The sequence below is a fragment of the Vigna radiata genome, chromosome 7 (genome assembly GCF_000741045.1).
Source record: "Vigna radiata var. radiata cultivar VC1973A chromosome 7, Vradiata_ver6, whole genome shotgun sequence".
NCBI lineage: Eukaryota > Viridiplantae > Streptophyta > Magnoliopsida > Fabales > Fabaceae > Vigna > Vigna radiata.
In genome coordinates, this window is record NC_028357.1 from 29,909,863 (window position 1) to 29,926,754 (window position 16,892).

At 29.6% G+C, this 16,892-nt stretch overlaps 2 protein-coding genes and 1 long non-coding RNA gene across 3 annotated transcripts; 1 reads left to right on the forward strand and 2 right to left on the reverse strand.

Moving 5' to 3' along the window:
• Positions 1 to 7,842: 7,842 nt before the first annotated feature.
• On the reverse strand, positions 7,843 to 9,840 carry LOC106766816 (60S ribosomal protein L15-1). Its single transcript, XM_014651579.2, has 4 exons — positions 9,734 to 9,840; positions 9,084 to 9,250; positions 8,369 to 8,566; positions 7,843 to 8,280 (listed from the first exon to the last, which is right to left on the reverse strand). The coding sequence occupies exons 1-4, from the start codon at positions 9,735 to 9,737 to the stop codon at positions 8,035 to 8,037; spliced, it is 615 nt and encodes a 204-aa protein (XP_014507065.1). The 5' UTR covers positions 9,738 to 9,840; the 3' UTR covers positions 7,843 to 8,034.
• Positions 9,841 to 9,943: 103 nt separating this feature from the next.
• Positions 9,944 to 11,498, forward strand: LOC111242056. The gene is made up of 2 exons (XR_002668573.1): positions 9,944 to 10,558; positions 11,034 to 11,498. It is a non-coding gene; the product is annotated as an uncharacterized LOC111242056 (long non-coding RNA).
• Positions 11,499 to 13,609: 2,111 nt separating this feature from the next.
• On the reverse strand, positions 13,610 to 14,904 carry LOC106767845 (putative invertase inhibitor). The gene has a single exon (XM_014652800.2). The coding sequence runs from the start codon at positions 14,829 to 14,831 to the stop codon at positions 14,271 to 14,273; it is 561 nt and encodes a 186-aa protein (XP_014508286.1). The 5' UTR covers positions 14,832 to 14,904; the 3' UTR covers positions 13,610 to 14,270.
• Positions 14,905 to 16,892: the final 1,988 nt, after the last annotated feature.

Below are 16,892 nucleotides of genomic sequence, written 5' to 3' on the forward strand. Positions count from 1 at the left end.
GTGAGATTCTTAGTGTTTTAAAATGAAAGTAGGGGCTCAGCCTTGGGAGTCATTCTGACGCTTCAATGGTCAATCAAACTCACTTAGAGAGGTTGAACCATGTGGTGAGAAGTAGCAGGAGGTCCTTAGTCTTGGGGGCTCCCAGTATGCCTCAAGGCCCGGAACGGACTAACCCCGTGAGTGTGGCAGGGTGGGGAACCCAAGTTTCATAGGTCACCACGGGTGCAAGACTCGCCATAGCCCGACTCTCATTTTAAAGTCCGGACGAGTCAAGTCTAGAACTTCACATGTTTAGGTTGTATGTTATAAATCTGCTTTGTTTTCTATTCATTTTCATATGATCACATGAGAAATCTATTGTGTGTTTCTTATTTATATAATTAGCTCACCCTTGCTTTGTTTGTTTGTGTGTGTTGTATGTCTCTCTTTTGCAATGATCATCCATTTTTGGATGTGAGCAGAGCAGAATGAGGTCTAAGTGGAAAACGCCCTGGAGGAGAACGAAGGCACTGTAACTGCCTAGATCTTTAGAAATTTTTTTATGTCCTTTTAAATCTTTTGTATTTTGAGATACTAAGAATTTACACGTTTTAATTTCTTCTAAATTTCCTGGATTACTGTAATCCTAATTTAACTAATTAAACACTCTTGACTGTTTTCTATTATCATTTATACTGACGTCTTAAATTATATAAGTGTATGCTATAATTAAATAATTAACTATGAATATTGTAATATATAATATTGATTTATTTAAGTTAAACTAATGCATCATAGAAAATGTTTCGGTTGAAATTGCCCGAACTGATCGGTCTCGAACAATTTCAACGAAACAGAAAGTATAACTAATGATATTAATACTAATAATTATAATAGAATATATTATACTATATGATCCAGTAAAAATACAACACAAAAGTTGATATTAAAATGTAAACATGAAATATAATTCCTATTTAAAAAAAATAGAGAAACATAAATTTGAGATTAAAATTTTTAAACATAAATACATACAAATATCAATAGACATTAATGCATACTTTTTTTTTTTAAATTAAGCTTTTAATACGAATTTGCTTGTGTTAAATTATAAAATTAACATAAAATCTATTACAGACCTTTAGTGTTAAAACAAAGAGTATTTTTGGTTTTCTAAACTATATTTGTTAATTATTAATAATTATTAGAATTTCCAATTAAATTGTTACCATTTAAATTAACATTTCTATTATTACATTTGTTACCTTTTAAATTAACATTATTAGAGTTTCTATTTAAATTGTTAATTATATACAAATTAACATTTTTATTATTACATTTATATGGAAACTATAATAGTTACTGATCATATATAAATTAACATTTTTATTATTACATTTAAATGAAAATTATAATAATTACTAATTATATACAAATTAACATTTCTATTATTACGTTTAAATTGAATTGTAATAATAATAATAATAATAATAATAATTTTACCACTAAAAATAATAATAATAATATTAATAATAAAATAAAAACAATAATAATAATACTTACTAATAATAATAATACAATTATATTAACAATAACACTAATAATAATAACAATAATATTACTACTAATGATAAAAATAATACTAATACTAATAAAAATAAAAATAATAATAATACTAATAATAATATAAATAATACTAATACTAATAATAATAATATGAAAGGTGCAATAGGAAAGGTTTTAAAGACAAATCTTTATTATTTAATGTCTCAGAATTACGTAAGAGGTAAAATCGAAACTTAATGCTACCTGATGAACCAGATTCAATGTTAACTATGTAAATGTGAAGTCAACAATAGCCGTATCTCATAAGCATTGTAATGTATTTAAACCACATTGTGCATAAATGTGAGTAAAATCCTGTAAGAAAGTGGTGACTCTTTATTTGCATGTTTCGTCAGAAGTATTTTTAAAAATCTAATAACTTTTTAAATTGTTTTTTTTTTAAAAAAAAAAAAGTGGGTTAAGACCTTATTATATTCTACAATAAATTACCTTCACAATTTGTTTTCACTCTTATTCGTTATAGGTACTTCGATATTTAAGTGAGTGTGACATCCAATATCATTAAATCAATAATAAATGTGTATTAAAACCAACCACATACCTCTTATTTTTTACCCATATTTATAGTCTTTTGTTGTGGATCCGTAATTAGTGATATCTTAATCTGGACTCAATCACGGTCCATTATAGTTAATCAAGATTTATTTTAATCCTGACGAAATTAGACTTTATAATGTCCGTCTAGGTCGGCCATCTCTCTCGTGTGTCTTCTCCTAAATAGATTGAAATGTTATTCCTTGAAACGTTTGTTTTCTCCAACCGTTCGGTGTACAAGGTCTCTTCGCATGTCGTCCGACATGTCCGGTCACACGATACATTTTATAAAGAGCATTTTTTTGGATACACAAAATTATGGCATACCACTGTTTGTACAAACCCAATCATCTAAAGATTTATTTATGGAATAAGAATAAGAGCTGTGATTACTAAATGCTACAACAATAAATCAAATTAGTGAACCATTTAATAGTAGTTTAACTATGGCTGGAGCCACATCCAGCAACTTCTGCATAATGACTAATAAAAATTTAAATCACATTTCATCAAATGCAGTTTTATGATTTTATTTTGAGCATCGCAAGCACCAAGTCCTTTATTGGGCAACTAATCCAAATTTGTTTCATTCAAAATAGAAATATCAAGTTTCAGTCTTTCAGCGGTTTCTACAAATTATAAATTTCAAATCTAGAGACGACTAAGCCCACTCTATAGCGTTATGTGTGTCCAATTCTATAGCGTTTATGTATGGCCAACTCTATAGCCTCTACCATGACTAACTCTATAGTGTTTATATATCAACACTATAGACGATTCTATGGCGTCTACTAATGACTGACTATAACGTCTCTAGGTTTTGTGTCCCAGTATATTGGAAAGTTTTTGGCGATTTTATAGTATTTTTTATGGAATCAATACGAGAAAAAGAATGAATTTTAGAAGATTTGAAAATAAATTGGATACTTTATTTTAAGATATTTCGAAGTAATTGAGACCGAATTTGAAAGTAAAATTTGTAAAAATTTATATAAGATTTAATTGATGTGATAGATAAAAAAATATTTTAATTGATAAAAATTAAAAATTATCAAAATATACTTAGTAGTAAAAATAATATAAATTAGTATTTATTATTAACGTATTTATTGGTAAAAAAATTTAAGAAGTAAAAAAAAATTAAAATTAATAAAAAAAATTAAAATAAATTTTGACATGAGGTAATAATCACGAGAATAGATATGTTTCTTAAATAATTTTGGCAACTAAAAGCAATGGCATATGCAAATTAGTTGAGTGGAATTTAAAGGAAGGCAACTACTAATAAATATTAAAAATAAAATATATCACAATCATTATTTTTAAGTGATAAAATTAATGTAATAAATGTTACAATTATAATCTATATCTATATATAAAATAGATTCTCTGTCCACATTTATTTTTCCTTTTTACCCTTTAAACAATTTTTTTTAAATTAAAATTATTATTTTATTAATTTTATTCTTTTCTGTAAATTTAAACGGTTTTTTCAATCTAACCGTTTTTTTTAAACTAAATCATTTTTTTTAATTATAAAACTACCTACAAAATAAATAAAAACTATTTACAATAAAATCATAAAAATTATTTATATTTAATTTTATAATTATAACTACATATAATAATAATAATAATTTTATTACTTTTTCTTATCATAAAAAAATAACTTGTAGAGCATATGTTTTCACTGATAATACTATAAAATAAATACATTTAAAAGAAAACTAGTCATCATCATGCTGTTATGTTGAGAAGGGAAAGGTATAATTTGTATTTGAGGAGGTGGTACTGATTAAGATGAGTGACTAAGTGAAAATATTCAACATAAATTCATATACCCTCTAAATAAATAAATGTGACTCTTTTTCATCAAATAACATGTCTTTCAATTTCTTATCTTCTTCCGCTAAGTTGGAAACAAAATGATTCATGTTTCATATGTCTTTCATGCGTCTTATGATGAGTCTCAATAAATAATAAGATTTGCATAGTTATCCCAAGAAATAAAAGAGCGATTTTAGGAAAAATGAGACATAATATGAATATGAAGTAATGAATTAAAAACTTGAAGTGATAGAAAATAATCAAATTTTACAGCACTTTTGGACCTTATAGAAGATACACATGCATAAATTTTGGTAGTTTTATGGGGTCTTTTGGAGAAGACCTCCACATGTAGGAATGGTATTCGTCTCTTGTTTGTAAATTAAGATAATCAAGTTAACAACATTTCTAAATGGAATGAAAAAATCAAAGTGCATTCTTTTAAAATGTTATGATGCAAAGATTAATCCTTTTGTATGCAAAGAATCATCAATTATGGACATTATTAGTCTTTGATTTGTCTTACCAATCCTGGTTGTTCCATTTTTTTTTATCTATTGTCTCATTCCATTATAAATCCAAGCCCTCGAACCAACATCTTACCAAACTTTATACATAGCATTTTGAGAAGCCTTTTAAGATTTTATGTTCATATATTCTTTTAATTAGTGCATAATGTGTAAGAACCTACTTGTATTTTTCTTCATATACAAATATCCAACCTTACATGTGGAAAGTAGTCATCTTAGTCGTTGAAATTAGTAAAAATGATGATTAAAAGAGGAATTCTAACTCTGATGTAAAAATTAACAATAGCATGAAAAATAATTTCTTGAAACGTCTAGAATCATTGTCCTTATATACTTATTTGCAGTGTAATGTGTTGTAAATGTTGGTAAATTTTGTATTGCAAAAGATGTGGCTTCCGCAAATTATGGGTGCAGAAGAATCAGATGGTTGTTGATTTTGTGGAATGGTTTTGACCAAACCGTGCTTCTAGCATCTTTCGCAAGCAAGGATATGGCCAACGTTCTTTTAACACGTTCATATTTTAATTAAAAATATTATATTCTCTTGTTGATATTTTGGATTTTTAAATCATGGTTTATCTATGAGTTCTATAAAGGATAATAATATTTTGACAATACTTTTTGATAACTTTTTTTATAACAGGACACGTGTCATCATTTTATTGGTCTATTTGAATTTATGTTTAAAAAATATTTAAAATAAACCAATCACAACGTTGTCAAAAAATTGTTAAAAAAGTGTTGTTAAAAGAAGGTTTTTCTTCTATAAATACTTCGAAAACACGCCATAAATCATTTTTCTCTCATTCTGTCTTCTCTTAGTTTTTGTCTCCTCTTAGTTTTATTCTTTTCTTTTCTTCCTTTCACCTGAGAAAGTCTTTTGTTTGTGACCTTAATTCTATTATTATTTTTAGCTTCTATAATATAATATGCAAGTCCTTCAAAATACAACAAAAAGCTTCTTGAAAAAAATTCAAAGATTATAGAACTAACAAGTAATCTTTTATGAAAAAGAGTGAAACTTAAGATACAAAGAGGATAAGAAAAGAAAGAAGAAAATAAGAAAGAAAACTTGTAAAAATTCTAAAGAAAGCTCAATTAGTGTCACTCTATTAGAAATAAAGAACTCATCCATTATTCTGTGTTTTTGAAAGAACACATCAACTCTATTTATAAAGTGGAAACACAAAAAGAAGTCAATTCAAATCCAAAACTCTATTTATAAAGTGAGGACGAAAAATGTCTTGACTTGTAAATTAGAGTTTTAACCACAATAAATGTAACATTCTATCTTTGATTTTGGAACCATGAAACATAACTCTAAATAGTAAAGATATTTTACAATATCATTATAAATGCACGAATTTTATAACATCTTCACATTTGGATCTCTTCATAAGCTTTTTAATTACTTTCAAATTTTCTTTTTATTATTTAAAAGATGTCAGGTGATGGATCACACCAATAAAAAGATAACAGATAAACAACTTATACAAATTTAAAATAGATATAATAAGTAATTTGTTGTTGCTTGCATATTTTGTTATTAGACATAGACATGTTTATATAAAAAAGCAGAATTTGAAGTAATAATAGTGAGGTGCATATAAGAAGACGTAAAATGAACATGTATAGAAGTAGTATGAAATGAGGTATATATAAATTCATAATTGAAATAAGAAATATGCGTTTAGGGATTGTGCTACCTCTGTATCCCAACATTCCTCTACTAATTTATATTTGTTGAATGTAATTAATATATATTTGTTGTATGCAAAATAAATTACATATTTTATTTTAAAATATGATTATTTAATTAAAAGAACTGTAATATATTTTTTATTTTGTTGGATAATGATATTTAAACAATATTTTTTTTACAACATTTAAACATTGATTACGTGTCAATCTGTGATTGATCAAAAATTACTCCACAATAATGTTTATTATTATTATTATTATTATTATTATTATTATTATTATTATTATTACGTAATCAATGTTTAAATATTGTAAAAAAAAATGTTGTCTAAATATTATTATCCTATTTTATTTTATATTTTGTCATAGTAACTTTTAACTAGAGTATACCCAAACATTATAATTAAAGTAAGGATAAAAATCCAATAGTAAATGCTTTCCCATTTCTTTTCTCGCCCATTATTCTTACTAAATCTAGTATCTTGGCAAGGGTGTGGCTAATTTTATCCATAAAATAGTGATTTGTAGTCATTTTCATCTTTAATATTACCTAAAATATTCAAAAACCCTTTGAGAATGCATGAGAAATTCACGCGCTCCACTTTTCCCAAAATGTGAAATTTGTGAAATACACTTCTTCTATGAGACATAATTAATAATGAATGAAATTAACTGTTTTCAAAAGATTTATTAAGAACAATAAAATAAGATAATATAACACTGATAATTAAAAAATTAATATTTGATTATAAATTGAATATTTTCTTTACTTCATTTTTAAAAAAAATAAAATTACATCATATGTCACGAAACATAAAAATGGAAAAATATTTATTTATATGATTAATAGTTGATTAAGAATGATCTTTATACTTTCTTTTTTCAAAGTTTGAGTTATAATATTATTATTATTATTATTACTATTATTATTTAATTTATGATATAACGGTTCATATTTGTAATTAACAACATCTGGAATAACACCAAATACAAAACTATCCACCAAAGACATGATCACTTTACTTCTTATTATATGTTCTTAGCTTCATTGAAAAATATGTTGCTATGACTTGATTTTGGATGTCCTATTATAATTTCATTTTATTTGATTTAATGTTTCTTTCTCTTATTTTAACTTTATTACAATTGACTAACAGAACATAAAAAAAAAATATTTTTGCTATTAAAATGTTACAAAATAATTATTATACGCGTTACATACGGATTTAGTGACATAAAAGATTACTTAAACATTATATATGCATCATTTCCGTAGATTATTAATCCACTTCACATGTAGATTTACTCAATTTACATACAAATAAATTTAATAGATAATTTTCGCATTTGTTATGTATGTAATAATAATTATTTACCATTATTTATGGATTATATTTTATCTTTCATTATCTTTCATATATTTTATCTTTCATTATTTATGTATAAAATTTTCATGATCGAGAGTTTCTTATCTTTTTGAATGTACCTTGTAAAAAGCACTTTCAGGATTAAAGATACTCATAGAGAATGACATTTTTGTGCCTATCTTTTAGCCTAAAAGATACCGTTTTTCCAACATTATACTAAATCATTTGCCTCAAAAACGAAAAGAAGCTTTCCACGGTTATTATGTAGTACAACAAAATCAATAACAAACAATACCAACAGATAGCAAAAATCTGACATCATTAATCTCTCCAGTTTAGCTACTAAAACGGGGTTCGGGGTTGAAAAAAGAGGATGATTCAGGCGTTCAAAACTGATAATTTCCTATAGTCTTATATAATGCACTATAAATTTTCAGAAAATGGAGCAAGATAACATAACAGTAATAAAATCAGCGATAACGACGAAGAGAAAGGGTGTTGTTTCGCTTCCAGGTTGCTCTGCGTGATGGACGATTTTTGTGGTATAGATGTCCTCTGCCACGTAAACCCCTGTTACTTTTCCCAGCAGAAGTGAGGCCACGAAGTTCCCTGTGCTTATGGACTGGATTGCAGAGCCAGTTAATTCTTGGATCATTTCTTACAGCACTGTGGGCAACATCCACCAGAATGATCTCAAAATATTTGTAGGTTGAGTCCTGTAACAAAGGAGCAACATCACAATAACCAGTCAGCAATCTATAAGCAGCTTCCAATTTCAACGAAAGGTATAACATGTTAACTAACCTCATTCACCCAGTAAGAATTGAGGACCCTGAGGCCACCCAATTTCCTTCCAGCTCGCTCTTCAGCAACAGACCTCTTGCTGCGTTGAAACTTCAATTGGGTAACACCTTGATTGGTTGGCTTACCATAAACAATACCTTTGGGAACTGGTCTCTTCCTGCCACCCCTCCTAACACGCACACGGTATACCACATAACCCTAGAATAACACCAATACTATAGTCACAATCACAATTCAAGTGAAGCAGGCCGAGACAGGTCCACTATATGGCCTGGCTTAGATGATAGTAATGAAAAAAAGGTTTATGCCGGTAGAAAAAAAATCTATGTACTTGTCAAGTAACAATTGATGTACTAGTCAAAGAAAAATTACTATAAATAGTCTAAAAATGCATCCGATCTTTGGTAAATATGGCAGCTCTACTACAAAAAATGATAAATTAATCCGGACAATTTTTCAATATAGTCACATCGTGTTCTGTAACTTCACTTCAAAATTTACCTAACTATGCTATCTATTATTCAAAATGTTTGTTTCATCATAGTTCGGAATTTAAATAACTATGCTATTCACATCTAAATAAGAAAACGACCAAAAGGAATTTCAAAGAAGTCCCACTGTTTTGAAACCATCCAGCTAAAAATGTCACATAAAAGACTCCAAGTTTCCCAATGAAGAAAATGAGCAGAAAGAAAACATATACAAATTTCCCTACCTGCTTGGCCTTATAACCCAAGCGGCGAGCCTTATCTGGGCGAGTAGGCCTTGTCAGACGAACAATTGATGGTTGTTGGCGATATTCCCAACACCTCACCCGCTGCAAGAATCTCATAACATCGGACTGCTTCTTGCGCCAAAGCTCGGAGACATACTTGTAGGCACCTATTGCAACATAAAACAACACAACTCAACAATTGGAACACGCCAAAATCGGAAACGCACTTGTCTACCAAATGCTATAATGACAAGCTAATCCAGCATAACCCACAAACATAAGCCTTAAAGAACCAAATAAGAACAGAAAGCAAACCTTCACACAAAAACATGAACCAAACACACATTATTAATCATTCATTCCATTGAGGTTGATAAGGGAAAAGCTAAGCCTAAAATTGTTAATTATCACCAATGTAAAATCTAGTCAGTCCAGTGAATCAAAATTATATCAACACCAAACCAAAAATGAAAAGGAAATACAAAACATTCGTAACCCAAAATAAAAAATAGCGCATTCCTATCAAATCCGGAAAACTTCCAAGAAGGAATGAGACAAGGACTATTTTCACTTATCGGACAAATTCATCAGGAAACCAATCCGAATGGCAGTAACGAAGGGAGAAAATAGATAGACAGAAAAAGAAATACCCATAGTGCGGGAGTGCGCATTCGCAGTACCAAAGTGCTAGGGTTTGGGTTCCTCTTTTAACTTTTATTAGAGCTGTCAGTTTTTCTTTAAGTCCGGTGGACCTGGCCCTTTTTATACTTACCCATTTTTGTTGGCCCATATTTTAGGGGCTTTTTCAATGCACCTGGCTCCAAAATCCTATTCAGATGGGTTGTGAATGAATTAGGGCCGAATTAGCCCCTGGCCCCTGGCCCCAAAACGTGTGACTATTGCCATCTTCTTCTAAACAATCACTTCACTAAGCTTGACGGCCTCCCTCCTCCTCCCTCTCGCCGCCTCTCCCTCCACCTCCTCCCGCCGTCTTCCCCGCCATGCTGGACCCCGGAGGAAACCTCCGCCCTCATCGACGCCTACCGCGACAAGTGGTCCTCCCACGGCCGCACCAACCTCAAAGCCACCCATTGGCAAGAGGTTGCCGATGCCGTTACTGCCCAGTGCCCCAGCGCTTCCCCCACTGCCAAAACCGCCGCCAGTGTCGCCACAAAATGGAAAAACTCCGCAAACGTTACCCCACCGAAATCCAGCGCGTCCGCTCCCTCCCTCTCCCTCGCCTCATCAACAACTCCACCGCCCCTTCACCCTCCTCCTGGATTTATTTCAAATCCATGGATTCCATGGAAAAAAGGCCCCAACAAACCCCATACCGACACCGCCGCCGCCACCAACAACCTCAATTTCCCCGACGAATTCCAACTCAATCTCTAACGCAATCTAATCTCGTGGGTTCATCTTTAACGCAATCTAATCTCGTGACTCCATCCCCTCCTAGATCTATTATCTAACCGGTACCAATTTTACATTCTGCATTATTCGATTCATTGCAACGAATTCCAATGTGTCTCCATTGTTTTTTCATCTTGTTTCTCCCCCATTTCACGATTTATGCTCAATGTCTCTGCTATGTTCGATTTTAATTGAACTCAATGTTGGAAATGTCGTTAGTGCTTCTGGTTTTCTACCAGCATCAATTAACCATCTGGGTCATTTCTAATACCCTAATAAATTGAATGTTTAAAGTTGTATACTTTCATGACTGTGTATGCTCCATGGATGGATTTTTCAATTGGGTTTTGATTAAGATTTCTTTATGTGTTTGTGCGTCATGTCACTTAGGGCGTTGTATTTATATAACTGTGTTTTTGGATAAACTTATATATAAATGAGCTTTGATGTTGTTTAGCTGAGATTTCATTTTATGAGTAATTGAACATTCAGCAACAACATATGTGTTTAGTCTCAATTTGTCTTCTTTCTTCACAGGCTGTAATAAGTTGTGACTAGCCTTCCCCTGAGCTCCTTCGCGATGTTATTAATAGATTTGAAGCAAAACAGGTACATGACCTGCTCGTAAGCATGTCGAGGTAAGCTGACATACTATCTCTTCCTCTGCCTCAGTCCCGGTAAGCTTTCCTCTGTTGACACTAACATATATATGAATTTATTTGATTATCTTGTTTTTTTCTTTCTTTAATTTGCTTTTACTATGTCATTTTTGTGCTTATGTCTTTATCAATGTGAGCCGTGGTCACCTTTGAAAATAGATTTATTTATTGCTGTTTCTTTGATTTTTGGTTCAGCTTAATTGTTTGTGATGGTTCATTTCTATGTTTGGATTGGTGAAAAATGATGGAATGAGGTGGGTGTTTTTGAAATTTTGCATTGCATATTTTAGCCTTTTTACTCCCTGCTAACTCTTCAATATAATGCATCAACTATTATATTTTATTTGAGTTTCCAGATTCATTTTTGTTCAATTTGTGTACTTACAACCTTAACAATATCCAACCCGGATCATGATGAAGATTGAAGCATAGGCAAATTTGTTGAGCCAAAAGAGAGCACCTTTCTCCCCAGCTCCACTGCTTTCTCACTTAAACTCATTTCTTCTCATTTCTTGGGAGGACTCTCAACCCTGGGTAGATTGCATGCCGTTTTCCCTCTCTAACCTCTGCACAAAAAGAACCATAATGAAATCACAAAAAGAACCATAATGAAATCACAAAAGAACCATAATGAAATCATAAAAGAACGAACCAGAATGAGATGGAGGAGCTTGGCCTGATCAACTTCAGTTTTCATCAGCGCTATTGGCCTACAATTTAGTTTTAAGTGTTACCACATTTAGAATATCAAATGACATTTGTAATAAAGAAAATTATCATCAATAATATTTAAGAAATCAAACAATGGAGTCTAATAATTAGTTTCTATGCAATTATACAAAATTTTGAATATAAGTACACGTGTTATTTTGTGGAAAAAAGTATTCTCCATACAGATAACAGTGTAAAAAAAGTATGCAGCAATATTTTAAGAAATGAATATGGTAGGAAAGGTGATTTCATTTAAGAAGAGTATTTACTACAAGAGTACGACAATAGTTTTGAAAAGTCAGATTGCTTATTTTCTCTCTAATCTATGGCGAAATACTGTGCCAATTCAAAACCTTCTTGTAAAATAACAGTCCCCACATTCAAATTTAGCGAAAATTTGTTTCACGTTCATATTATGAGGAATTAAAAAAATTGGTGAACTTTTTAAATTTGATATGGAAGACTACACTTGATACAAAAGGTTGGTTTCTTAGTGGACTTTTGGATTATTTCAGGTTAAATATCTATGACCTAATTTTTTTTTCTGGAAGACTCATATTTTAATATATATTTTGAAAAATATTATTATTCTAATATATTAAATAATTACTTAATTGTGTAATATTTTAAAAATATATTATTAATATAAACCGAATCTATTATTACATCATTTTTAGTGTATATAGAATTCTTAAAATAATCAGTTAAATATTTAATAGAAATAAATTTATTATCTTTCTAACTCTATTAAGAATATGTTAAAATATTATTTTTAATTTTAAAATATGGAATGTGGAGTATTCATTTTTAAAATGAGACTATTAATGATAATAATATTATCTTAAATGTTAAAATATAAATTATTTGTTAAAAAATTATTTAATAAGTAAGTATTAAAAAATCATAATTAGAATTTCCATGGATAAAAATGGTAAAAGTGTATAAGTTATACTCAAAAACATCATCAATAGACAATTTTTTTTGCTATAGGCTACATTACAAATATTTTTTAAAAAATTGACCAAAAATAATCTTTTTTAGCAAATAAACTAATTTATAGTTAATTATTTTTATGTGAAAAAATTACAATGATTCTTTTTCATTTTTATAGGTTTGAAACACACGATATTCATGTATCTAATTCATGTGTTTGGGATGAGAGATTTGACACATGATCTTCTTGGGTCCAAAATGAATACCTAAGATTCATGCATTTGATATGGAACAATAATAAACACAATATTGAGTTTGAAAAGGAACGTAAACACAATATACATACGGGATGAGAAATCTAAACTCAGTCAATCATTTTGAATTAACTACACGTATTCGCAATCCATCAAGTGTCAATTTCTGATTTGGGCTGGGCCGAGTTAGGTTAACATTCTGCTAACTAAATCAATTCCTATAGGCCAACCCAGCAAGATCATTGGTTTTTCTCTATATAATAATAAAAAATTAAAATTATCAAAGCAATTTTTTTTATAACAAGTCAATAAAATACTTTTAATCCCTATACAAAAAGATAAAAATAATGATAGCTTTAATAAATTAGATATAATTTAAGAAATACATACACTAAACAACATTTTTTATTGTTTAAACCAGATATAAAACATCATTTTATTATAATTTTTACTATATAATGATATCTCTATGTTGGTTTTTTTTTTATGTACAGCTTCATAATTTAAAATCTATGAATATGTAAACTAATGACTATGTAAATGTGAGAATAGAATGATTAAAAATATATTGATTTAAAAAGTATCTAACCTATGGAAAGAAAGAAGTAGTACAAAGATGGTTAGTGGTGAGACAAACGTGTGAAAAATGAGGTAAAGTAAATTACTTAGAAAAAAAATGACATCCCTATAAGATTGGTGGCACAAAATTAACGTAAAGTTACCAATCATGAGGGCTTTTTCTATTCTCCTTCAGCATAATTCTTCTTCACTTCCACTCATTCCAACAACACATGTAATATGCCAAAAAGAACAGATTTACTTATGTAATTGATTTTAGCCAACGTACCATATCACACTAGGGGATATCGAGTTCGGGGTGGTGGAAAACTTCCCAACCCACGTTAAAAAATGCGTGCATGTTCCAAGTCCCAATCATCCATGTGTCAGATCAACGTTTTATCTATTCCATCACTCACTCATAAAAAAAAAAAATAATAGAAAGAATATAAACATATTCTAACTGTTATCATCACGCAAACCAAGAAAAAGAGACACCCAATAAAATAATATTTTAGGAGTAAAATGAGGCGAATAACTTTATTTATTGGTCAGTCTGAATACTTGGTGACAGATAAAGACTTTTGCACAAGCTATACCAGGCTTATAGAAAGCTCGTAATATTAATGTATAATTGTATATGACATGCTTAAGTTTCATCAATAATGTTGGCGAATCATTTGGAGGAAGGCCAGGGATATTACATTGAGTTGGAAGTAGACTTGATTTTCCTTTGTTAAAGGAGACGTTTCACCCTTCTTTTCCTTGAATTGATCTTCACATGTATCAGAGTTATCCAAGGAAGCACTCAACTTTATAGCAGCAGTGTCAAAATCTTTCTGCTTGATAGCAACCACAGCATCATCTAAATCCCAAAGGGAATCCGAGTAAAGATCAAAGCAATCTCGTAAGCAAGCCTTTACGTATTGATTATAACTTTTATCCTTCAGGAGCTTTGAAATCATGGAAACCATGTTGCTTCCGTTGGACTTGGTAAGTTGAGTTGACATGCACACAAGACCTTCCAGGTTGCTCGGTGGTGGTTGCAACTTGGAGGACCCATCTTCAAGAGATTCAACACAGAAATCATACTTCAAATTTGGGTCATTCTTCGATGCCTCCTTGCAAGATTGAGAGATAAGATTAGAACTATTGGAGCTTTGGAACACAAAGAGAAAGAGAAAGATAAACAATATCAGTAAGTACGAAGAGAATTTCATTCTTGGCTTCTTTTCTTTCTTATGATCGACTATGTTTCTGAAAAATGAGATTTAAAATTTATTCCACACATCACTTCTACTATATATATAGAAAAAAAAGATGAGAAAATATATATGAATCTCAATTTTTAAAATTTCAATAATAGATAAATATATCTTTTAGAAATAAATGTATGTAAATAAATTATAGAAAAATTGAATGATTTTTAGAAATTAACTTAAATAAAAAGATGCTAAACAAAAATATTCTATATATAGAACCAAATATAATATAATATTAAGTATTTGCATTATCTTAATTTTAATTTTCTAAATTTGAATAATAAATAAATATGTTTTATTTTTATATATTACTGTGTATATGTGTATATATATATATATATATATATATATATATATATATATATATATATATATATATATATATATATTATCCAGTTAGGTGTTGCAGCAGGAATCTGATGCTAATATGAAAGAAAACTTTGTGGGAAGGCAACCCTGATTAATAATGAAGGTGGAAAGCTAGGTTGAAACTAACATTATGTTGCTTTCTATATTAATATCTGTTTGATTTTGTTTGTGTTGGTAATCTTCTCATAATCATCATACTATATAAGTCACAGGAAATTTTGTGATGTAAAGCATGCACAAATTTGTGAGTTCTTTTCCTTCCAACATGAAGCCACATGTATTATACTAAAATAATAAAAAGTTGTGTAAACATTAAATATTACCCATGAGACCACATACGCTTAAGGAAAAAAAAATGAGGTTCACAATTATAAAAGTAAACTAGTTTATTATAAAATCAAAATATAAATTACGCATACATAAATTACATCAGACACTTAAACAAACTATAATTATATTACTTTTATCTAAAAATATATAGGAATCATCAAACACATCTCAATGAAACAGTTGTCACACTCAAACCTTCTAAAGACTCTTGTTAAGTATGTTTAATTAAGTCTAATATTTTAAACATAATTAGTAAAGGTAAATATCAGTTTCTAATATTAGGGTGATCCCTTGTATTCTCCATAATAAAACCTTGATATAGAAATCTTATCCAGTTTCTCGCAAGTTGATTCTTATCTATATGATTGGATCATCAACAAATAATAGAATATCTCTTTTTTTAATAAGTTGCGTAGTTAATATATAGTATGATCCTTATAACCATAGTAACATCCTAGATATCCCTCACCACACTTTTAATAAAGGATTAGAACATAGCTACAAAAGACAACACATAGAAAGGTCATTAAATCATATAGATATCACATGCATTATGTAAATACATGCATCCCATCATCACCAATAATATCATAACATCAAATAACACATGCACATTAACTTATCAACACCATATATATGTGTTTGAGTATTATATGATCAGTAGAAAAAGAAAACTCTTTTAAGATCAATTACTTTTTACATTCTACATTGAGGTCTAATGGTAGAAATGACATATATAACTTTAGTTTATGACATTATATATATGTCGTAAAGCAATTCAAAATTGCATAAAAGGGACACAACATTGTAGCAAAAGACATTTCTACATGGATCAATATATTACATTAACCTACGCTAAAAACTCATTTCTAGTAATATGGTATCAGAGTCATGGTTATTTCTCTTTCTATTGTACCCGTTGTCTGGCCAGTATTGGACCACTCAATTTCTACTATCACGTACGAGATGTTTATACCTCGGCGTGAAGGGGGTGTATTGGAAGTCTCACATCGACTAGAGATAAGACCAAATTATAATATATAAGTGAGGTGCAAACCTCACCTTACAAGTCGGTTTTGTAAGGTGAGTTAGGCTTAAAACCCACTTTCTAACATGGTATCAGAGCTATGGTTAAAGTCTATACTATACTAGCGATATTTGTTGGGCATATTGTTCCACCCGCTATTGGGTCGTTATCGGACCACCCATTAATATCTTGTCTCACACTCTAGATGTATATAACTCGACGTGAGGGGATGTGTTGGAAGTCCCACATTGACTAGAGATAAGGTCAATTTATAATATATATATATATATATA

Bases quoted from the DNA above. Each gene is read 5' to 3' on its own strand.
- LOC106766816 (XM_014651579.2), bottom strand. The intron at 8,567-9,083 runs GTAGGGAAATTT...GTGTTATTCTAG, and splicing joins TGGGTTATAAGGCCAAGCAG to GGTTATGTGGTATACCGTGT. The intron at 8,281-8,368 runs GTTAGTTAACAT...CCTTTGTTACAG, and splicing joins ATTCTTACTGGGTGAATGAG to GACTCAACCTACAAATATTT.
- LOC106767845 (XM_014652800.2), bottom strand. From the start codon at position 14,831: ATGAAATTCTCTTCGTACTTACTGATATTGTTTATCTTTCTCTTTCTC.